Source organism: Pelodiscus sinensis, chromosome 2 (genome assembly GCF_052426305.1).
Source record: "Pelodiscus sinensis isolate ZL-2025 chromosome 2, ASM5242630v1, whole genome shotgun sequence".
Lineage (NCBI taxonomy): Eukaryota > Metazoa > Chordata > Testudines > Trionychidae > Pelodiscus > Pelodiscus sinensis.
Genome location: NC_143053.1, coordinates 74,835,862 through 74,860,498, shown reverse-complemented (window position 1 = coordinate 74,860,498; position 24,637 = coordinate 74,835,862). Strand labels below are relative to the sequence as shown.

Genomic DNA, 24,637 nt, shown 5'->3' with positions numbered 1-24,637 from the left:
ACACTGAACTTGAAATATATATTATTGCACAAGAAAGAAGGAAAATCTCACACATTGTCAAGATCACATCTTCAAAATCAATATAACACAGAAAAGGAAACATGGAAAGGAATAGGCCATTCACAATAAAGCAACTGTGATCAGCAAGGCAAAAAGCAATCTAATTTATCTTACTGAAGGTAAATGCAGCAGACTAATCTCCACAGGCAAGGTTCATGTTTGTGTGGGTTACTTATTCTCTTACTATTTACTAAGTACACAATCAGAATCAGCAACTTTGAAGTCATACGGACATTTGATAAACAGTCTAATTTGAGGGGATTGGGTATAAAATCCCAAATCCCATCCGTTTCTAGTTGCTGGTACTGAGACACAAACTACAAGCAGAATGGCCTTCCGCTCTTTGCTCCTTATCTTGTTAGCTGGGTTGGTGTTGTTCTCGGAAGCCGCACCACTGGTAAGGAAGTGTTTTGGTATTTAGGTGGCTTTTCAAATGTGATTGCTGTAACCTATGTCACTAAAAAATACCCAATGAGAATTGGAATAAATGAAAGTTAACTGTAATAAAACAGAGTGATTTATTTTAATTATAGCTTCTGTGATTGCCCTGCACTCTCCTACCTCTTTTCTTATTCCTATGAAAGAGTGCTCCCCTCGTTTGCGGCAGTTATTTATGATGATGAAAGTGAGTAGATTGAAGGTGCTATATGCTATTACAGCCTATGAGGATAATTTCAACAACTACAGAAAGGTGGGAGGGAAGAAAACTCATAGCCCCCTTCCTTCTCAAATATAATTCAGCATTGGCAGGCTGTAGAGAAGCACCTCCTGCCCTCACAAGCCATCAACGCCATCAACAAGACCTTGGTGAGGCACTGGTTGGGTGGATGTATTACCTGAGAATTCATCTCCCTGCAGGCCTACTTGCCTTTTATTGACTAACCTGTTAATTCCTTCTGTAATGACTCTTGCAGTGACCTCAGGAGAGAAGGAAAATGAAATGGTGCCTGGTCTTTTTTTCTACCCAATCTTCCTTTATTCCTCCAGCTCTTCCTGTCTTCCTAGTTGGAGTGGATCACCACATCCTCTGCTCTGAAAGAGACCTGCAACCAAAACTAAGGGTCCATCCTCCCCTCTCCCATGCCTTGTGGCACTCATGTGGCTCTGAAAAATGTGGTAGATCCACACACAGTGTAGCCTGTTGATCTCCCCCAGCAGGATTGCCCTTGTACACCCAGTCTGCTCTACTAGTTTGAGGAAGCTAGTCCCTTTGATTTTGGGGTGGAGAAAAACAGGTTCTACTCATTTTGCCCTGAATACCCTGACAGAGTTTCTGAAGTGGTGGCTCAGAAGCTCTTTCATCCATAGAAGTTGACAAATTCTTCCTGCAACCTGCTCTGCTGAAAGCAGGGAGGAGGGGGAGTGAGAAAGTCAGTCAGGGCCACCAGTTTGTTTTGGTTTCTTAGGTTAATAGATGATCTTTTCTCTGATTAAGTGACAGGATCCCTAGAGGGAAGCGAGATTGTCATGGGTCCTCAGAAGGGATTAGAAGTGAGAGAAGGGGGTCTCTCAGTTTAAGTTATTACTGTTTTTTAATTAGAACCTCCCTTTAAAAAAAAATCACAAACTGAAACCTGATTTTTTAAACCAATAATGGTGGGACTAACCAGCAGCTACCATAAAGTTCTAGTTTCTATTTTATTTAAGGGACTATGTGAGGGGCAAGGTCCTGTGTCATCTTCATTCTCTTTGGCGTTGCTGGCCTCTCAGGGAGGAAGCACTCACTTCTCTAATGCATGCATGGAACATAATGGTTGCAGACTTTGTGCAGGGGAAGCTGTTTATATCCTCTCACCCATACACACTTGCCCAAGGGCTGTCCATAGTCTGTCCATAATGGGGTTATGATAACAAGAGAGAGCACATATGCAGTACTTGATAAGCTGAAAGTTAAACAAAGGAGGAAGGGGAACATGTGGCCACCATGACCATGTTTCTCTCCTGTCCAAGAGAACTCTCCTTTAGCCCTCACACTAACACAAGGAGATCAGGCTGCCAGATTCCAAACCATCACCACTGCCGGCTTCCATTATTAATAGCTTTATTCTGTCATCTTTGGGTTGGCTGTGCCGGTTAGCAACAACACTGCGCTAGATGTTAGGCAAAACTACAGCACCCCAGAGGGAGTGCATAAGGAGTGCACCACTTTGAGAGGGCGCTATTCTCTTCCTCCCTGTAGATCCTGTAGGCTACATTTTTGTATCATACAGTCAACTTGGTCTCATTTAACGAGAGTGTATGTGACACCCTCTATTTCTAAAAAAGTAAAATGTTTATGAGGCATGCTCCATCATGCCCCATCACTCCTATATAATTTTCCATACAAGAATTACATCTCTCTTTTCTCTACAGGATTCCAAGCATCCTCTTATTGTGAAAATTCTAGATTCAGTCAGAGGATGTCCAGCTTCCAGTGTGCCTATTAAATTATATAAAAAGGCTGAAGATGGAACCTGGCAGCTCTTAAGCTCCGGGTAAGTAATATAATAAAATGAGAAGAGGCAAGAGAGGTCTTGAAAGAGGCTAAAGTTTAGAAAACCCTAATTTTATAGGCATTCATGTTAAAAACACGTAAAATGGTATTAGTTACAATTGGAGAAGCAGTAAGGTAATGTATGCCAACACCAAATATTTACTCTGTGTGGGGATCTCCTCTTCTAATTAAATTGTAACTGTAAAGCTAGTAGACTGGGTCCTGACTGGTTTGGAAAAATTGCTAACAGAAGGGAGATAACTCACAGACAGCATGAAATATGGTATAAAAACTTTTCTTCTATCAATTGTTCTTTGATTCTTCCTCTTCATAACATTTCCCTTTATGGCTACAAGAAGCACTTCAGTTTTTAGTATAAAGTCTACCTCCACTGTCATGTTGTAAGAGAATGAATGCCCACCAATATCTACATAAGATAGTATGCTGTAATCAGAAGAGACTTCTAACTTGGTTTGAACTTGAAAGTGCCAGTTAAGAATTCTGGCTGCATTGGAGCATAAAAAAGAAAGCTTTCATTGCCAACGGTATAGTAACTTACAGGAGAAAGAATATTGTCTGGCTAAGGAAACCAGTGTCCTCTGATAAGAAGTCTGCAATAGTCTGGACATACAAGTGGGTAGTGAAAGTTGTCACACTGCAGGAATCCACCACTAATGAGACACCTAACCCCAGATCAACTGGGCAAGTCTTTCAATATTATTACACAAAGGAATTATTAGTGGTGATACTCCATTTGTTACAACAAAAGTGCCAATACATTTTAGTGAACTTATGACAAACCTAATAACCCATGGATACATATAATCACACTGAGTAGGGGGGTGAAGGAATGTAAAAATCTAGCCATATATTTTCCCATTTAAACCAAAATGTGTCCTTAACCCCAAAGAAGGAAGCACAAGCATATGGTGAACAGCTGATAGCATATGCTGTCACTTGAGATATGTATACTTATTCCTGAAAGAAACAGGCTACCCTGGTAATATACAAAATACAGTGTAATTTAGAGTGGGAGGCAGGTTGTGTGGGCAGGTGAGTATGTAAACATGGCATGGAAGGGAGAGCTGGATGCTTTAAGGTCAGTGTTTAAAAACACCTGAGATCTGATGCAAAGAACCTGTGGTGGCATTTTCATTAGGGTCTATCTGGCAGAGATAATCATGTAGAGCTCTCTAAGTAGTTGAACTTCACTGGAGACAGAGAAATTACTTCCATACTCACTTCAGTGTGATACTGGAATTTTAACAAGAAATGCTCAGAAGCCCACTATAGGGCATCACTGTACTCATAGCTAAAAGTTATTGGACTTTAGTTGAGAACGTTTAAGTAAGTTGATTAACCATGATCAATGTAAGATAAAGAAACATTTTCATCAATCAGGAAAAATTCTAAGGACAGGCTTGGAAGAATTCTAATGAAAGATGAACATGGAATCTGTGATTTAACAAATTCCTAGAAGAGCTAACTTAAGCCAGGAGACAATGTTTAATAAAGCTGCCGCATTCCCACATTGGCTAGCACTCAAAGTTCTACAGCTTCTAGCCAATATTAATGTCTTGATAGACTAATTTAAAACAACCTATTTGCTGGTGGAGAACAGACAAGTCAATGGACCATTGAAATGTCATAAAACTACACTTTGTCAAACCTATGGCAATCTCAATGTAATTCAAATTAATTGAAAAAGTGTTCCTGTAAATAAGATGAGCACAATAAAAGGAATCAGAATCCACCTTATGAAGTATTAATAAATAATAATAATGGGGAAATAGCCACTATATTAATTGTGCTTATTAAAACATCATGGGCATTATGCACACTTAGGCCAGTGCTTAATTTTTCTTGCCCCTCCTGACTTTAAAGTAACATTTAAATAACAGCCCAACAGCTCTCTTAGAAAGCAGTGAATAACCATGCCAGATTCCTTGCGGCTCACCTCCAGTCTTTGCAGCAGTAACTACAAAGAAGCTTCTACAGCCCAGCCATACTTCGTAGCATGTGTGGAAGATCTAGATTCCAGAAGAGATTGTCAGGCCTCCATAGAACAGAGAGGAACAAGTCATTCCAGATGATCATTCAGCAGCTTCCTATATGTCTGGCTAGAGTGTCATTACAGTTCAGTGCTATAGATTGCCTCTGTTTCAGATGTCTGAACACAAAAATAAATGTATTTTATCTTGCTCTCATACAGAAAAACCAATGAAAATGGAGAGATCCATGAGCTCACAACTGAGGAACAATTTGTAACAGGGTTATACAAGATTGAGTTTGACACAGTCACCTACTGGAAGGGACTTGGTCTTAACCCATTCCATGAATGGGCTGATGTGAGTATTTGTTATACTTCTATTTCTCATTTTTAAAGGGACCTATAATTGCAAAGAACAAAGCTGTGTTAATTGTATAGTATTTCATTCATAATTGTGTCCATGCACAGAAAGCCTCTGCCATGAATTAACACCTTCAGGTTCACTGAGCAGTTCAAATTTGCAAACTCAAAGCTCCACAGGAATTTCCATACACCAAATACCCCAGAACTAGCCTTCCATTTCCTCTCAGCAGGCTTCTAGCCTTGTTTTTCCATCTAGGGATTTTTCCTCCAATTTCTGCAGCTACACAGCCCCCCTTCCTAAGTCTTGGGAGGAGGAAGAAGGGAGCGTACTTATGGGAAAAGAACAGCAGAGCTATTTATCCCTCAGTCTAATGGAGAAGAGGAGGGTTCCATATTTTCCTTGGCACATCACTAATGTTTTTTATAGTGATATTTGCCATAGTGATACCAATATAGCAACTTAATATGTGATTGATTTTTTTAAAGGAAGGTTGAGCCAATGCTCTACCTGCATGCAACAGTTATTTAATATCTATAGAAATAATATGATTTAATATCAATAATATTCCAAGTTGAATCCCTTTCCATTTACTTCTCCCCCCCCCCCCCTCAAATCCTGAAGAAATACATCAGCTTTGGAAACTGCTCTAAAAAATCACTAGCCTCAAGTTCTTTTGCATCAGAACTTGGTTTGGGGAGGAGACAAAATTCCAGAGTGGAGAAACGCTCCACTGAAAACACTTTGCTAGCAACCAACTGACATATCTTGGACCTATCATATTGGCCACCCCAATTTATTTCTACTAGGTACAATATGAGAAGGCGAAACAATTGATCACCTACTTAAGCCCCTCAGGAGAAAGCAGTTGTGGTGTTTGGCTGAAATAAAAACCTGGAAATGTTTAAAATGACAAATTTCAACATTTTTATAATTGGAATCTATAGATTGGGCTAATTAAAATATTATTCCCAAAAAACTGACTTTGTTTGAAATACAAGTGTATACATCATTAAGTTCTCATAGCAGGAGAGACATATCATGAAGTCTATGGATGGCAAGGACAATACATGAGAAATAGAAACTTTGTAGATCATTCCTAATCTCAATAGGGCAGTGCAAAACACAGATACGTTAGGAATCCACAGAACATATAGTGCTGTAGAGGGTAAGGAACATAATTAGCTAGAGATATTGCAGAATGAAACCTGGCAGGAGCTGGGAACTTTGCACAAATCATGATTTATGAAAGGCAATAGGAGCTTCCATGCCACATGAAATTTAGGAATTGTGTAGGAGACACATTAGTGTGGGCGAACATAAGAGGACCTAGAGCCTTCATTAGGTCACTTTTTTAATATATACACCATTAAAATTTTAAGATGAGGATATAATTATATAGATTGTAGCAAAACATTTAAGTTACAAAATAATCAATTAAGGTCAAGTAGATACATAAGTCCTGCCCTGTGAGTGTATTATGCCAAATCACATAGGCCCTTTTGCATATTCCATCTGCAGTTTATACAATCTCTTAGGGCACATCTACACTGCAGGGCAAAAGTCAAATTAAGATACAGGCAGTCCCTGACTTACGCGGATCCGACTTATGTCGGATCCGCACTTACGAACGGGGTTTTTCTCGCCCCGAAGCTCACAGGCGGCGGGTCGCCACCAGTGTCTTCCGGGGCGAGAAAAGCTTCTCCAGGTCTCCCTGGTCTGCTGGGAGGCGTCCCGCAACAAAAGCCTGGTCTGCTGGGGGGGGGGGCGACACTAGCTGCGCCCCCTCCCCCCCCCAGCAGACCAGGGAGCCCGGGAGCAAAGCCGCCCAGGCAGCGGCACCCCCGCCGCCTGGGCGGCTTTGCTCCTGTCCCCCTGGTCTGCTGGGGGGGTCAAGCAAAGCTGCTGGACCCCCCCCCCCCCCCCCCGCAGCAGACCAGGGGGACAGGAGCAAAGCCGCCCAGGCGGCGGGGTTGCCGCCGCCTGGGCGGCTTTGCTTGGGTCTCCCTGGTCTGCTGGGGGGGGGAGGGGGCGCAGCTAGTGCGCCCCCCCCCCCAGCAGACCAGGCTTTTGTTGCGGGACGCCTCGGGTAGAGCAGCTGGGGTGCTGCCGGGTTGGTCCTGTGGGAACCTACCGGGCAGCGCCCCAGCTGTTCTGTCTCAGGCTCCAGATTCAGCAGCTGTTGAAACTGATCAGGCTGATTCCAGGAAGCTGGGGGCAGAGCAACTCTGCCTCCGGCTTCCTGTAGTCAGCCCCTGGTCAGTTTCAGTGGCAGCAGCTGAATCTGGAGCCAGTTCCGAGTTACGTACAAATTCAACTTAAGAACAAACCTATAGTCCCTATCTTGTACGAAAGCCGGGGACTGCCTGTATGTTGCGTCAGTTGCGTAGCTGAAGTCGAAATAGCTTTATTCAGCTTTTGGCACTGTCCACGCAGCTGGAAGCAGAAGGAAGAACACTCTTTCTTCAACTTCCCTTACTCCTTGTGAATTGAGGGATACAGGAGTCAGAGTAAGTCCTCCAGCTCAAATTTATTTTGAAATAATGTCAGTTATTCAAAAATAACAATGCTGTGTAGACATACCTGCAATGTACATATACCAGATAAGCAAAAAGTTAGCCTGGTGTGATTAACAGAATATTTTAAGGTATGCAGTATAAATATACAAAATGAATTGGATGAAGCTGGATATTATGTTCATCTGCAAGTTGTCTGATTCAGAAGAGGGTGATTATTAGTAGGAAAAGTTTAAAGTTTTAAATCTGAATAGGGAGGATGGTTAGGTTAGTTTGTATTTTCTGCTTCACTGTGGAATAATGATAGAGCACGCATTGTTCTTTTGGACCTGCACATACAGAAAATGTGGTATGCTGAGGTCTCAATGACAGTGGGTGTCTAAAATAAGGAGTATTGAGTCTTTGGTATATATGTGTAGGGGAGACGACAAGATGTGTCTGTTCTAGAAAGGAATAAAATCTAGGGTATTTGGGTATAAGGGTGGCTAATGTAGTCGTTCGAACTTGCAAATGAAGCCTGGGATTTAAATATCCCGGGCTTTATTTGCATGTTCCCAGGCACCACCATTTTTAAATGCCCCGTAGTTCGAACTACCTGCTCGCAGCTACACACGGCACGGGCTAGGTAGTTCGAATTAAAGCTCCTAATTCGAACTACCGTTACTCTTCATTGCAGTTACACATTGAATGCAACAACACAAAAGAACCATCAATACATTTCTGTAATTGTCATCTATTACTCTGAAATGGGTTTATCTTACTGTCATTGATGTCTCCGTTTCCTCTCTTCCACAAGTGGTCTGCAGTCTCACTTGGTGGATGGGGTAATCGAGATTTAACTATCTGGTCAAAACTCAGTAAATCATTCCCTCATTTTCAAGTAACGAAGCAGTCTTCCAGCTCTCACTAGGCTTGGTATTCAACTGCCCTCCATGGATTCAAAACCCCTTTCCCTTGTTGACACAAGGATACACACACTGATAGTGGTGGTGCAGGCAGTTCCTTTGCTCATACCCTAGGCTAAGCAGTGTCTTACCAAGGGCATGAGACTGTGAGAAGAGAAAGGAGTTGCTCCCACTTTCTACTGAACCTCCTTCTGAGGGGGCCCTAAGTACAAATTTAAACTCAGGTTACAGTCCCACACCTCCATCGCATTGCTCCAGGCCTCCTCTTTTACCAGTTAACCCCTCTCCAGAGTTTCTGCTTTTCCACAAAGTTTTACTTACTGCCATAGTTTCTCTGACTAATACCTTTCCAGGATTCCTCTTCCTCCTGTCTAAAGACATGCAACCATGCATTCCTCCCCGCTCTCTCACTGAGTCCAGATTTCATAGGATATAGTTCTGTAATCACTTTTTTCAGTTACATGGTTAGCCCCAGTAACAGAAGGGCCAGCATACTATGTTACAAATCCTTAGAGCCTGCTGAGAGCAAAGAAAGCACACATATCTATCCCAAATAGGGTTCACAAGTGGCCAACAATACCTTGTTATCAAGAAGCACTTTTTTTTAAAAAAGCACATCAGTCAAGAAAGTTTATGCGGTGTCTGTTCTATAACGTTGATTTATAATATCTTGCACATAGTTTACTAGCTTTATATAACTTACAAAATGTAAAAACACAGACCAAAAATTGTCAAAGCATTAGAAAAGAATGTGTGTGCTTCCGAAATTTAAACTCGAGATAAAACTATTGTATAGATTTAGAGGCACAGTTGGTTATTTGGGAACTGGTAAGTAATAAAGAGGACAGGTCACAGAGAAATCTGGATCACTTGATAAGTTGGATGCAAACACACTATGTTTCAAAATAATCAGATTTAATAACACACACAAAGAGCTATTAGACTAGTCACTCCACTCAGGGAAATGATGTTTCAAAGAAGTGCTGGAGGGTCATAGTGGAGAGCTGGCTGAACATAAGCTGTCAGTGCAACATTGAGGCCAAAACGTGTATAAATAAGGGAATCTTGAGGAGCAGAGAAGTTGTAATTTAGCACTGGTGCAATACTACTAAAATACTGTGCCACATTTCAAGGTTATTGATAAGTTAGAAAGGATTCAGAGAAGAGCCATGATTAAAAAATTGTAAAACATGTTTTGAAATAATAGACATATGCATCTCAATCCAGCCTATCACAGTCCACAAATACCTAGATGGGAAATTAACAGCGAGCCCTTCAATTTTAGCACAAAATTACAAGATCAATGAAAGTTGAAGCTACACAAGTTTAGACAAAAATAAGGAGCACTTTTTTTTTTTTTTTTAAACAGTGAGGGTAAGTTGTTCCAAAGGTTAGTTATGAAGGGTTGTGGTGGATTCTCCATCCTGGAGAGATTTAAAATTAAGATTTGATTCAAACAAACAAAAACAAAAATAGTTTTACTCTAGTTCAAGCAAATAATGTGGGTAAATTCTATGGTTTGTGACATGCAGGTGGTCAGATAAGAATGATCACAATTATCCCTTTTGGCTTTAAAAATGTACAACTATGTATCACTCTCAAATGTTTTTCTTTCTCCTCTCCAGGTGATATTCAATGCTAATGATTCTGGTCATCGTCATTATACTATTGCTGTTCTCCTTAGTCCTTTTTCTTACTCAACTACAGCTGCAGTTAGTGAACCAAAGGAATTAGGAACTGCACATTAACCATGAAAACTGTCCTACGCTGGTCAATTTTGATTTGTCAATTGATTTCCTGTAATGAATGATTCTGCTCTTTGACTCCAACAGTCAGTAATTATTACTCACATAATATTTTTCATCTTGAAACATGAGCACACAAGCGAACTGCTATGCAAAAGATTTTTATTTTGAAAATTGTGTTAACTCTGGTAAAATAAATAAACACTTCTTAAAATGTTTTCAAATACTCTTTCAAATGTTTTTCTTTGTTCAGAAGTAATGCTCTTAGAGTTATAAAAAACCTATATTGAAACCACATTGTTGAGACACCAGAAGCAAACTCAAATCTTCCATAAGACTGATAAACCAAAGTCCTCATCACAAAAGAAATGTGAACAAAACAGATCTGTATTACAAAAAAAGTCTCAAAAGCAAAATTATGGAACAAGATGCATTTACTCTATCTTCATCAGTATGTTGTGTACTTAGACCCAGACACTGCCAAAAGAGGCAATAACAGCTCCTACACCAAATCCTTTTGATCTTGCACTTCTGCAGCTATGTCTACAAAAGACCAAATCAGCCTCCAAATGGTGACAAGATTGTGTGGCATTCAGAGATAGCTAATACTTATATAATTAAACAGAAAATGTATATTGTAAATAAGAAAAAACACCATGGGTGCGTCTAGACTGGCAAGATTTTGCACAAAAGCAGGCGCTTTTGCACAAAAACTTGCCAACTGTCTACACTGGCCTCTTGAATTTGCGCAAGAGCACTGCCTTTGTAATGTACAAAATCAGTGCTTCTTGCGCAAATACTTTCACGCTCCCGCTCGGGAAAAAGCTCTCTTGTGCAAGAATACTTGTGCAAGAGGGCCAGTGTAGACAGGGAAGAACTGTTTTGCACAAAAAAGCCCCGATGGCTAAAATGGCAATCGGGGCTTTATTGCGCAAAATCGCGTCTAGACTGGCCACAGATGCTTTTGCGCAAAAGCACTTTTTGCGCAAAAGCATCCGTGCCAATCTAGATGTGCTTTTGCGGAAATACTTTTAACGGAAAAACTTTTCCGTTAAAAGTATTTCCGCAAAATCATGCCAGTCTAGATGCAGCCTATGTGTATGTCCTTCTCCTACTTTTGTATATCACTGTCATTTAGAACCCAGGTCATACACAGTACATATAAATTTGGCTACGGTTGGGATACGAACTCTAGTTGCTACTATAAAAGTAATAATTAAAAGAAAGGGATGACAGATGAAAAGGGGAAACCACTAACACATGATGATCTCTGTCTGCTATCAGGTTTAATAATTCTAAGAAAGACTTAAGTGAAATCTCTCCATATTGGGTACTTTTCTGCTACTTATAGCATTTTAGAATATTTCTAGGTATGTATTATGCTTAGAAGAAGTAACTTATTAGTTAGAATTCAATCAATATAGTATGTTTGGACAACAATTCTTTAAATCTGAAAGTACTTGAAAAATTAAACAAATAAAAAGTGTTAAGAATTAAGTACAGGTTGGACCTTCCTGGCCTGGCATCGTTGGGACCACACCGGTCCCAAACAAGAGAGTTTGTCAAACCAGGGGAGGTCTGCCACCAGCCCCAACCCCATGCTGCTGGCAGGCTGCTCCACCAGGAACCCTGCCTTGCATTCTCCCCCAAACTGGCTGGGCTGCTTGTCTAGCTGCTGCCAGCTCCCTGAGCAGCACAGGCTCCGGCTGCGGACCATGGGCTGCCGCAGGACTCTGGCCCAGCCTCGTGCTCCCAGGGGCTATTGCAGGGCTCTGGTCCCAACCCCACGCTCCAGGGACTGCTGCAGGGCTCTGGCCCAGCGCTTCTGGGGGCTGCCAAGGGACTGAGGCCCCACACTGCCACAGGGCTCTGAATCCAGCCCTGCATTCCCAGGGACTGCCACAGTGCTGACATGGACTGCTGGGGGACTTCAGCCCAGTCTCACTCTGCTGCAGGGACTCCTGTCCCAGCCTCACATTGCTATGAGATGCCCTGGGGCTCTGGCCCAGCCCCACTCTCCAGGGGATTGTCAGGAGACTCCGACAGTAGCCCTGTGTTCCCAGGGGTTGCTGTGGGACTCCGGCCCCAGTCCTGCTTTGCCTCCGAGCTGCCACCCTGTTTTCCACTGCCCCAGGTGGCCCTCCTGTCCTTAGGCTCCAGAGTTCTATGGTCTAGACGCATCCATGGTCCTGCCAGATAACAGATGTTGCCGGACCAGAGAATGCCAGTTTTCAGAGATACAACCATTATTACTAAATTGTTGTATTAAATTTCAACAGGTGATCAAATTTGTTAATCAGCTGAGGTACACCATTTTTAGATTTTGTAATAAATTGTTTTACAATAGCCCCTAGACATTACAAGTCAGGCTCAGTGCTATGTTGCTCTGGGAAGAATTAAAAAAAAATGGATCCTGCCACAAATAATTCTTACCCTATGCTATTACAATTTTTTAAAAGTTGAATGATTTTATAAAAACTTAACATGCTTTGAAAACATGTTATCTGTAAATGGTTTCTACAAGATCAGTTCTTATCAAATAAGAAACTTCCCATCCTGTCAATTGTGGGATCAATGTGAGAATGATACTGTACCAGAGATTTCAAAGAACGCTTATTTTTTCTTAATACATTGAAGGAGCCACCTTCTATAGACTACAGTGCCTAGAAAAAAATAAAATTAGACAACTCCACTATCTTTAGAACATTATATTTCAAAAGAGACAATGATAAAAAAGTACAAACATTTCCATGAACAACAAAACAAAAATAAAAAGTATGGAAATTGCCAGCAATTGTTTCAGTGCAGTTTTCAATAAGCCTGCCTCAGATACCTCTACAAATAAAATAATTGTAAGTACACTTCCTCTTGCTGATACGCAATATTTTTAAATTTTGATAACTGGCTTGTTTGTAATTAACTATAACACTAATATTTTAAACAGAAGAGTACAAAAATATTTCTGAAAGATTTAATAAACATTTTGCATTCATTTGTCAATATATTCTTGGTGTCAAGGAGAATATTAAATTTTATATTTTCTCTTAATTTAAAATATATAACAGATGGGAAGGAAATTTAGATGAAAAATATCCTTTAGTGTACTGACTAGACTTGAGACACTGTTAGTGTTATCAAATTTCTACATCAATTGTAAAACTCCCTTCAGAACCTTGAAAATACTTTTTCTATGCATTGTGTCCACCGTTGAAGAACAGTCAAATTTGCCATCAGGAACCAAAATGCCAGCATGACATCCTTCATGTTTTACTAGAATTAAGAATATCTTATCAAAAGGAACATGCATAGCCCTCAGTTCTGCACTTCACTACTTTTATTTGAAGGCACTGTTTATGTTAAAGTATGCTACAGAACAGTACTGGATTCAGACAAAGTGAACACATTTTGGTGTAATATTAATAATAAGATAGCAGCCTTCCTGATACTAAAAGGTACCTATCTGGCAAAAATGGATAGTAAACATCTTTCTTAATGGAAGGTGTATCAATTTGGGGCACAATACATTTGTGTCATGTTAAATTAAACAAATTGCAGTTATGCTTTGTAATCCATTTATGTGCAGTTGAGATTATATTTTCTTTTCTTTCACATTTTCTCTCTAAGCAATACATTATTACTTTGCAAGATTCCATAACTTGGGCTAAAGCATATTCATGCGTATTTTTAAATGCACCAGAAAATATTAAAAAAACCAAAAACAAATCAGAAGTCAGACTTTTAAAAGCTATTCCTTTTAATAACCCTTAAGGAAACATGTTCAGCTAATGTGAAGTATGGATATAAGACCAAATTTACTTTGAAAATATAGTTGCTTATTTAGTATATTAAATATTGAGTTCATATCTACCCATCTGCCTCAAAATATTCAGTATGCTCAGATTCAGAAATATATAAAGCAGTAATATAAGAACTCAAGCATGCTTATTTTATGGGTGTGTTCAATCTGTTACTTTACATTAAATATTTTACAGCATATTATATTGACTAGATTAAAAGATCATTCCAATACAATATGAAATATCTCCAACAGCCCTCTTTGAACGATGTCAATTAAATCAGTAATTTCTCCATTTCTGTAAATTATTGGAATGTCTACAAGTGTCCTCAAACGTTTTGTTAAAAAAACGGCCAGGACAAAACGTTCTGTTGGAATGGCCATAAAAGAAAAAGTGCTAGCAGCAAACTAATTAAAGCACCTGCATCAATCCTCTGTAGCAGTAAATCCAGAGGCAAACAAGTGGGCAGTGAATTTAGATTAATGTTTCTGGTTAAGAACTCCATGTAATAAATAAATAAACAATACATTGTTTTTTAATTTTTCAGGGGAGCAGAAGAAAGTCTTTGATTCCTAAACCACTGAATGATTGTGATAGTCAACAAACTAATCTACTAGATTATTTTGCTCAACATTTAACTGATTTGTGTTGCATTAATAGAAAAAGTAAGTGTTTCAGACTACTTCCTACATCATATTCGCTACAGATGTGTAATAGCAGTAGGCAAAAATAGTGTTTCTGAATTGGATGCTATTAGATTGTTTTCCCTATATTGTTATGCTAAGGCAAAATTAAGTTTTATGATAAATAAAAAGAGGCTAGATGTTCATGCATTTAATACTACAAAATAGAGAATTGTCTGGGACCTATCCTGATCAGTCTTGAGTACCTTCAATTTCACTGTAGCTCATGGAGTTTAGGGTGTTTCGCACACTACCTGAAGTGCTCAGCACTTCAGAGGATTAGGCCCATAATATCTATGTGGATTAATATTATTGGGGATATTTTCAAAAGCACTGAGCACTGGCTTATTTCTGATCCCATTAATCCTAACAATAAATGGAGCAGTTAGACCAACACTGCGTGCTCTTAAAAGTTCCACCCCATAAAGGTTAGACATAAATTTTGCTACCAATTCTTTTAAAAGTTAACTAACATTGGTCTTCCAATGAAGATACATTTTTGGCTCTTCTGATTCTTGAGGAATAAGAAGTGCTATTTATTAAGAATTAAAAAAGATGATACTACCAAACTACAGTACATAGACTTGAACACACTGTTTTAGGCATAAAATCCCTGACACTAACACTTGTGGCACCTGTGGAGACAAATGAAATAAGAGTTCCTATATATCATGATATGCAACAACCTTAAAGATTTTTCCAAAATGCACATGCAATAATATGCATTAGCTATGATTTAGATGGCAAGCAGGGAATCACAGGATTTTTACCAGTAATAAGTAAAATTAAAAGCTTTCTTCCGAACAAACTTACATGTGAAATTAATTCTTCAAAACAGATATACATCAGGCTTAAAGCTCAAAAAACGTGTATAACAGTTTACAGTCATAGCTGGCCATCAATTATTGATAGTTCCATTATTTCATACAAGGCATAAATTTTGTTTAAAACACAAATATTTACATCTGTTCTTTCATGCTACTGAACACAGTAATACACCTAAATTCATATTGAAGCATAATTTACCATATTTAAAAACCTATTTGAGCACATCAATTTACATCACATATTTACAAAACACATTTTAAAAGGAAACAAAAAGCATTCATTTAAGTTATTTTAAATTATAAAAATTTCCTGGGAGAAAAGGCCTCTCTCTTGGCTTCCAAACAAGCTACAGATCTGTTTTCTGCAGTATATATAGTTGAGTGGTTGATAGAGAATATGGTGAAACAAGGCTTGAGTATTTAGTAGTCCCATGCTGTAAACATTGAGTAGTAGCTGCTGGCATTTCTTTTCAGAATATAATGCATGGTCACCCATGCAGTCATTTTTCTTCTCTTCCCAAACATCCTTCATCAAATAGTCAAAAAGACCTAATTTAAGGTCTTAATATAGTGTCTTTAATTTATATTTTCCAGTGTTACAAATTTGAACTCCAGGAATGTAGCTTGCCACTCACTTCCATCAATAGTCTCTAACAGGAGCCAGATCTGGTCTGAGGTTTACAGTTATATTTTTATAAAATCTACTGACAAGTATTTTAGGAATATATCTTAAATTGTTCAACCCATCAATGTACTGACGCTCCCTGGAATACCTCAGGAGTTTATACCTGTAGGGCAGAATAGAGAAGGATTGTGGAAAAAAGGTTTGTAAAGAAACATGTAGAAGTTATCAACTGCATTACCATAATTAAAAATAGGCCATCATTGATTTCGAAACCTCTATTTTACAAAACCTCAGTCTGGGAGAACTTCGTATATACAAATTACAAACATCAGCTTTAAATGCATGAATTTTTGCAGTTTTACAAATTAGATGAACGTTTACATGCTGTTCATATTCCTAGACAAATGACATTAACTACACAGCCACCAGGTGATTATGATTAATGCATATTACTATTTGTGGTATCAAACTGATTTGTAAAAACAATTTTCTTCATATTTTTCTTCACTGCATCAATGTAAAACATAGTTGAGATGGTTTACATACTTCAGTTGCATATTTCCATATTTTTAATTATTTGATTTTTTTTTAAATGCAACCTTAACTTTGAATTTCCTAGATTTACACGTGCTTGTTTTTGTGACAGATACATCTCCAATGCTCCATAATCTTAAACTGAGATTTTTCTCTGATTATATAGATTTCCTTAATGCAGTCTATGCTTTGGAATTTCCTTTTATAATCTTAATTAAAAGAAGAAACTCAAGAACAGTGCTATCATATGAGGTTATTAATGCTTTGGACATATGCAATATCAACCTTACCCTATTTTTTAATCTTTTAGCATTTAAGCCAGATTCACTAGCATGCTCTGGTTGTTTTACATCATGGTGGAGCCCACATGTAGTCACTACTTCAATTAGGTTTCAACTACTTTGCATCACCAGCGCAATACAGCAGAGATCAAAGGGAGGGAACTGGAATGCAGAAAAGGAAAGGATGGTGGCAGATGAAAGTAGGGGTATGTACAGGCCTTGGAGGAGAGAGCAATGTTTAATAAGGAAGACCAAAAAAGGAATTAGTAAAAGAGCTACGCAAAAACTCAAAAAGTAATATGAAAACTTTTTTAAGTACCTCAGAAGCGGGAAGCCTGCTAAACAAACAGTGGGGCCAATGGATGACTGAGAAGCTAAAGAAGCACTCAAGGATTATAAGGTCTTTGCGGAGAAACTTAATGAATTCTTTGCATCGGTCTTCATGGCTGAAGATGCTAGGGAAATTCACAAACCTGAGCCATTCTTTTTAGGTGACAAATCTGAGGAATTGTCCCAGATTGAAGTGTCAAAGGTGGTTTTGGAACAAACTGATAAACTAAACAGTAACAAGACACCAGGATCAGATGGCATTCATCCAAAAGTTCTGAAACTGCAGAACTATTAACTATGGTTTGTAAACTATCCTTTAAATCATCTTCTTTACCAAATGACTGGAAGATAGCTAATGTGATGCCAATCATTAAAAAGGTCTCCAGAGGTGATCCTGGAAATTACAAACCACTAAGTGCTTCATGAATGTGTAATTTGACGACTATGAGACCCCCCCTTTAAGAAAACAGCTGATGTCGACATCACCCTCGTAGAATGGGCTTTTACAGACATCAGTAATGACCTGTTCTGGAGTGAGTAACAGGTAGTAATGCATGATGTTCTCAGTTTTGAAATGCGCTGAGAAGACAGTAGTTGTCCCTTGGACCTTTCACAGCCAAGGATACCAGCAATCTCTGGGATAACCGAAAGGACTGAGTTCTACCAAGATAGAAGGCAATTACCCTTCTAATGGCCAGAGTGTGTAAAGCGGCCTCTTCCCTGGAGCAGTGCAGTTTTGGATAGAAGGTGGAAAGGACTATTGGTTCATTGATAAGGAATTCCGATCCAACTTTGGGTAAAAACGATGGATGAGGCCACAGAATAATCTTGTGCTTATGAAAGGTTGTATATGGAGGCAAAGCTGTGAGCACAGCAAGTTCGCTAACCCGCCTTGTGGATGTGATTGCAAGGAGGAACAGCGTCTTCAGAGTGAGGACGGTAAGCGATGAAGTTGCCATTGGTTCGAAATGTGATTTTGTGAGTGAGTGGAGGACCAATCATAACTCCCTTCCAGAATCTCTTAGAGATGGGATGGGAAAATAAGGAGAACCCGTCAATGGGGGGAGCGGGGGGGGGGGAGGATGGAAGGCTGTAATGGCCTCAATGTGCACTCGGAGTGATGAGAGCTATACATTTTGTTGTTTCAAGTTCATAATGTATTCCAGTATCAGGTGGAGCGGTGCCCCAGAAGGTTGGATTCCTCTGTGTGCACACCACTGCGTAAAGCGACGCCATTTGTACAGGTAAGTCTTATGTGTCATTTGCCTCCTGCTATGCAGCCGTACATTTCTCACTTGCTGGGAACACTACTGCCCTGCTTCTGAGAACCAGATAGGTATCGTGCCATCAACTGTAGCGCTCATGGTTGGGGGATGAAGTATTGACCCTTGTTCTGAGAGAGGAGGTCTGGGTGGTTTGGAAGCGGGCAGGGAAGTCAGAGAGAGACAGTTGAAAAAAAAAAAAAAGACATGGGAACCATGTCTGTCGAGGCCACACTGGGGCTATCAGAATCACTTGGGCCTTGTCTTCCTGTATCTTTCAGATGACTTTGGGAATGATGGGGATAGGAGGAAAGGCGTTTAGTAAATGCGTCTCTCAAGAAAGGAGCATTGTATCTCCCAGGAAGCCGTATCTTATGCCCGCTCTCAAACAGTACTGGGGGCATTTGGACTTCTGTCAAGTTGCAAAGAGGTCTATCTGTGGTACACCCCAATGTTGGAAGAGCTCATGAGCGATGTGATTGTGCAGCTCCCACTCGTGCTCTTTGAGGAAGTTGCGGCTGAGGATGTCTGCCATAATATTCTTGTCCCCAAGTAATTATACTGCCATGATGGTTATGTTGTGGCAGATACACCAATTCCACAACTTGATTGCCTCTGCACATAATGACTGGGATCTCGCACCACCTTGGTGACTGATGTAAAACATAGTAGTCATATTATTGGTAAGGATATGCACCGAAGAGCCCTGAATGTGTAGGAGGAAGTGCTTGCATGCGTTGTGAACTGCTCGAAGCTCGAACAGGTTTATGTAGAGTTTGGACTTGTCTTGGGACCACTTGCGAGACCTGTTGTTGGACATGTGCACTGCAGCCCATCAGCGAGGCATCCGTAGTAATCTGTTTGGACAGCTGCTCACGGTGGAAAGGCACCCCTTTGCATAGGTTCTGCGCATGGGTCCACCATCAGAGGAAGGTAAGGACCCATGGATGAGGCGAGTCGTGGTGTCTGGTTAGTGTATACACTGAAGAAATCCAGTGCTGGAAACATCAAAAGCGCAGCCTGGCTTGCGGAACTACGCATGTGGTGGTCACCATGTGTCCCATTAGCTTGAGGCAAGTTAGGATGAGTATGGTTGGGATGGTGGTAACAATAGTGATGTGGCTTTTTGAGGTGTTAAAACGGTAAATGGAGAGATAAGCTCTTGCTGTTATGGAATCTATGAGAGCCCCTATGAACTCAAGGGATTGCATAGGCCATAGTGTGGATTTCTGCTAGCTGATAAAGAAGTCTAGCTACTGAAAAAAGGCCTTTGTAAACCTGATCATGCCTCTCATGCCATGTTGTGAGGAGCCCTTGATAAGAATCGTCCAGATAGGGGAATATTGTAATACCCTTGCATCTGAGATGTGCTGCTGCCACCGCGAGGGTCTTGGAAAAGACTCTGGGGGCAGAGGAGAGTCTGAATGGGAGGACTCTGCACTGGAAATAATGTGACGCTACCACAAATAGTAGGAAATGTCTGGGTTAAGGATGTATTGTGACGTGAAAATATGTATCTTGAAGGTTGAGGGCTGCAAATCAGTCCCCTCTGACAAGTGCCAGAATTATAGAGGCAAGAGTGATCATTTTGAATCACTGCTTGAGGAGATACTTGTTTAATTGCCACAGGTCCAAGATGGGCCTCCAACACCCTGACCTCTTCTCGGTGAGAAAGCAGTTTGAATAAAAACCCTTTTCCTTCAAATCTTTTTTGGACTCATTCTACAGCTCCTATATATTGAGCAGATGTTGCACCTCTTGGCAGAGCTGTGTGTCATGAGAGGGGTCCCTGAAGAGAGAGGGAGAGGGTGCGGAGGTTGGGGGAATTGCTGTGAAAGGGACAGAATATCTATGGCTGATGATTTCTAGTACCCACCGTGTACTAGCAATCTGTGGTGATTGCTGCCCATTGATTGTAATAAGGGCGCAAGCAGTGGTGAAATATGTTGGACTCGCCAGGTACTGGAGCAGAAGAAAGGTCAAGCAGACCCTCAACCAAATTCTCAAACTTGCTGCCTAGAGGCGTGAGTTGTTGAAGAGCAGTTCTTAGGGGTTCTACTATAGTGTTTCGAGGTCAGAAGCGATTCTGTTCAGAAGACCAGTACTGCGTTGTCTAGTAAAGGCCGTGTCCCTGTGTCTCTGGTAAGGTATGTAGCACTTCCTCCGGTAGGGTGCAGTGTACATCCCCAACTTGCGCAAAGTAGTGCGCGAATTTTGCTAAAGTGCAAGGCCTCGTCAGTCCATGTAGCAAATAATTTGGCCTTATCAAATGTCAGGTCCTCTATTTGGCCTGGAGGTCCTTAGGGATTCCTGCTGCTTGCAGCCAAGTTGCAGGTCTCATTACCACATACGTCGCAGTAGACCTAGCTGCAGTATTTGCAGCATCTAGTGCTGTCCAGGGATATATTGTATCCCTCTTTAATGACTGCCTTAAAGATAGGTCTTTTGTCCTCTGCAATACTGTGCATAAACTGTTAGTTTTATGTAATTGTCGAAATCATGATTTGCAAGCAATGCTGTATAGTTGGCTATGTGAAGCTGCAGGGTTGAGGAAGAGTACATATTCCTCCCAAAGACATTGAGGCATTTGTGGTCTTTGTCTTGTGTCTGAGCCTTGTACTGCGGGTTTTTGGCCCTTTGATTCACAGCATCAACCACCAAGGAGTTAGGTTGAGGGTGTAAGTACAGGAATTCCATGCCCTTTGATAGGACAAAATACTTTCCATTGGTCCATTTGTTTGTCCGGCGGGGGTGGGGGGGTGGCTGGAGTTTGCCTTACTTTGACTGCCTCAAGAATAGCTTCGTCTAGAGGCAGGGCAATTTTGGATTTTGCAGAGGGCTGCAGGTTCTTTAGGAGCTTGTGGTGTTTTTCCTGCACCTCTGATAAGACAACCTCATGACTGATAGCTACTCTCTTAAATAGCTCCTGGACCTGTTTAAGGTCATCACTAGGTGCTGGATCATTCAGGATAACTGCTTCGTCAAGAGCAAAGGAGGAATTATCATTGGGTGGTATGTCTGATTGCTGGACCATTGGTTCATCCTCAATTTGCCCTTCCTCTAGGTCCATGCCCTCAGATGGGGAATACAATGGGTCTGAACGTATAGAGGTCACAGACCTCTGTGCAGGTGTAGGAGAATGGAGGTATGATGTGGTGCCCCGTAGTGATGGGGGAACCATTGGCTATGGTGTCTGTCATAATAATACCATTCTGGATACAAGGATGATACTAATAATGAGGTAAGTCGTACGCCCCATAACGTGCATATGTTCTCTCTGGGGAGGAGTGTTGAGAGAACCTCCTCCTTGAATCCCCTTGATAGGCAGTGATTTGAGACAAGGCAAGTGAACATGGCAAGCCTCTTCTTGGTAAAGGGGAGCGAGAGCAGTGCCGTGTCAAAGGCCGAGCAGAGAACCCAGTTCTGGCCCTCCTGTCCTGTCTCGGTGGTGCCTATGTTTTGCGCATTGGAGAATAGCTCTGGGATGATGCCCTGTGAGCCGTTGCTGAGTCCCCCGGTACATGAGGTGGTAGCACGGATGCGGTTACGACCCCAGGGGATGTGGGGTTAGCGTGAGACTAGCCCTGTTACTTCCCAGTGCCTGTGGTGAAGATTGCATTGGGGGTTCATGTTGTGCTGGGGATACTTGAGTGTGCTCGAGGCACCCTGAGTGTCCTTGATGCCATTGGTACCTCTGTTACATCAGGCCCTTAGTAGGTGCCCTTTTTGATGCCTGGGCAGGTGGTTTGACTGCCTGTTTAGAGCGCACTCTTGAGCCTGTCAGAGGAGGCTCGAGATTTCCCCATGCCCGGTTCCATCCCCTTTACTAATTCTTGGCAGGAGAAAGCAGGCTGGTGAGGGTCTGGTTTCTGACCGTGCCTTCTGAGGTAAAGGGCTGGAGAGATTGCCCTGAGGGGATTTTGCGCTCGAGCCCTTATTGCCCCTTTTATAGCTAAGGGGGTGAAGGGCTTTGTCAATACACAGCATGCAGCTGTGAGCTCTCTTTCCTTGCAAGCCCTCGCAGTCAAGCTGTGGCAGTGGACACATTTTTGTTTTACATATGTCCCCCACTCCAAACAGTGTATTCATTCGCTGTGAGCATCAGAGGCTGGCATAGGCTCCTGGCATCTTCCACATTTCTTGTCCTGGCATGTCTCCCCAAGGCTGACTATATCACCCACGTTGTGTAAACCAGGCTACCTGCTTGGGTTATTAGTCGGTTTATTTGTGAGGGTTTTGAGGGAGTTTTTCTTCCTCAGTTTGACTGGGCTGCCTCAGCTTGTTCTTGTGCTGCAGTAAGAGCTGCTAGCAGCCTTTTTGTTTGTTTTTGTTTGAATAAAGAGAGTTTATCTAAAGTACTCAATTGGTTGTCAATTGCTTCTCTTTGATATGCAGAGCACGCTGAGAAGAGGGTGGAGCTCCGTCCACAGCCCAGGGCAGCGAAGAAGGAACTGAGGGAAAAGCGGGCTGTGCGCGCTTCTTCAAAAAGGTGGGAATGCTGCTCTCTGCTCGCGCATGTGCAGCCTGCCTGATGACTGCTTGAAAGTCTCCGATCTGTGGCACTGGGACAAAGCCTGACACCAACAGTGGAGCACCCACGGGGACATCACTTGAAGAATACACTTTCTTTACAGTTTACTTTTTGTTTCACTTCACTTTAAGTGAAACAACAAAGCTGACTTCACATACGGTCAGCATCCCCTGTTGTGTGAGTGCCACACATTTATTAATGGGAAGAGGGAGGACAGAAACAAACCCAATAAAATAGGAAAGTGCTACATAGTTTTTCCTTTTGTAAAACCACAGGAATCAGCAAGCTGTCCCAGAGTAGATCTCACCCGAATTTAGCAATTTTAAATGAACTAGATTTAAAATTATCTTTTGAAAAATGGTATGTACCACAACAGAAATCAATACACCACTTTACAAAAAGGCACGTAGTTTATGAATAGTTCTACTTCATTGTTTTTGAGTGAGAATATTCTCAAGATAAAATCTTCTGTATTCCTTAGGTTTTAGCATGTGATCACATCACCTTTTTACTCACCGGCCTAAAAACTGGACTTCACCTCTGTGATGATGAGGAATGGATTTGTACTTCCCTAGGTCTCCCTCTGGCCTTGTTACATTATATCCAGCATAATGAACCCTACAGTACAATAGTTAAAGATAAATTCATTTTTGTTTATGCATGTATTAAAAAAAAATTGCATTAGTATTCAGAGTAGCCATCTCTCATTTGCTGACAATCTTTCCAATATATAACCTTCACTTAATTGTTTAACTTTTTTTAAAATTTAAGCAAATAGTGCTACACACAGAATGACGAATAGTAAATAGGCCTCTGTCCCAAGCATGTTCCGTCTCTTACTTCCTGTATGAAGTAGGATGCGAGGAGGAGGGGGGAAGTGGAGTAATGCAGCCCTAGCTCACTCTGCTTCCCTGGTTTCCAACACACTGCTCAACCCTGCACTCACCGGTGGAAGTGGAGTGACATGGACAGGATCTGGGGAAGTAGAATGAGCTAGGATAGTGTCATTCTACTTCCCCCACCACTTCCGATGAGTGTGGGCCCCCCCCCCCAACCCTGCTGCTGGCACCAGCCCCCAGCCCTGCTAGTCCTCCAAGAGAGGAGGCTTGGGGGTGGAGCAGGGGTGAGGAAAAGGCAGAGCAGGGAGAGGGCAGGACAGTAATAGATGTAACAGAGGTGGGATCTGGGACAGAGGGGGGGGGGATTGTCCAGGCCCTGCCCCAGGGTAGGGGTAGCATGGGGAAGAATCACATGGAGGGGTGGTCACATAGCCATTGTTCCCTCTGTGTTCCTTGTCAGCAGTCACTCCTGATTTAATGAGGTTTTAATATAGTCAATTCCTCTGTTCTGTTAATCGTCACTTACAACTCTGTCTCATGAGATACCATGAATGTCACTTATACACGCTCTTTGACATGGAATCAATTTATGAGCGTACTCTTCCCCAGACACTGTAAGAAGGATTTTAGTAGCAACAGCAGTGCCAAAACTGTGGTGGGGAAAAGCACATACAGAGAAAAAGCAGAGAGAAGCTCAGATATGCTTTGTGTCACTACTATCATAGCACACATGCCTAACAGGGAGATATATCTGTTTAAGAGGGCTAAGGGTAGGGAGAGGTAGGTACAATGAATGAATGGCATTTGGGTCATTGTTGCTAAGCCAATATACAATCTGCATTCATGTCCAGAATTTTCTGGAGATGGGTGTAATAGTT

At 41.3% G+C, this 24,637-nt stretch overlaps 2 protein-coding genes across 5 annotated transcripts in view; one reads left to right on the top strand and one right to left on the bottom strand.

Annotated features, from left to right (window-relative positions):
* The first annotated feature begins 297 nt into the window (after window positions 1-297).
* LOC102452195 (transthyretin) lies at window positions 298-10,274 on the top strand. Its single transcript, XM_006113603.5, has 4 exons — window positions 298-457; window positions 2,413-2,534; window positions 4,746-4,881; window positions 9,931-10,274. The coding sequence occupies exons 1-4, from the start codon at window positions 389-391 to the stop codon at window positions 10,051-10,053; spliced, it is 450 nt and encodes a 149-aa protein (XP_006113665.1). The 5' UTR covers window positions 298-388; the 3' UTR covers window positions 10,054-10,274.
* Window positions 10,275-12,743: 2,469 nt separating this feature from the next.
* Window positions 12,744-24,637, bottom strand: part of B4GALT6 (beta-1,4-galactosyltransferase 6) — a 46,515-nt gene continuing 34,621 nt past the window's right edge. For all 4 annotated transcript variants that reach the window (XM_014568775.4, XM_006113605.4, XM_014568776.4 and 1 more), the window contains 2 exons: window positions 23,437-23,538; window positions 12,744-16,145 (listed from right to left, as the gene is read on the bottom strand). In XM_014568775.4, the coding sequence (XP_014424261.3) occupies window positions 15,998-16,145; window positions 23,437-23,538 (250 nt within the window). In that variant the 3' untranslated portion in view covers window positions 12,744-15,997. The remainder of the gene's footprint in view (window positions 16,146-23,436; window positions 23,539-24,637) is intronic.

Excerpts from the sequence above, each read along its gene's own strand:
- LOC102452195 (XM_006113603.5), top strand. The coding sequence starts at position 389 with ATGGCCTTCCGCTCTTTGCTCCTTATCTTGTTAGCTGGGTTGGTGTTG. Across the intron at positions 2,535-4,745 it reads TGGCAGCTCTTAAGCTCCGG|AAAAACCAATGAAAATGGAG; the intron begins GTAAGTAATATA and ends GCTCTCATACAG. Across the intron at positions 4,882-9,930 it reads CATTCCATGAATGGGCTGAT|GTGATATTCAATGCTAATGA; the intron begins GTGAGTATTTGT and ends TCTCCTCTCCAG.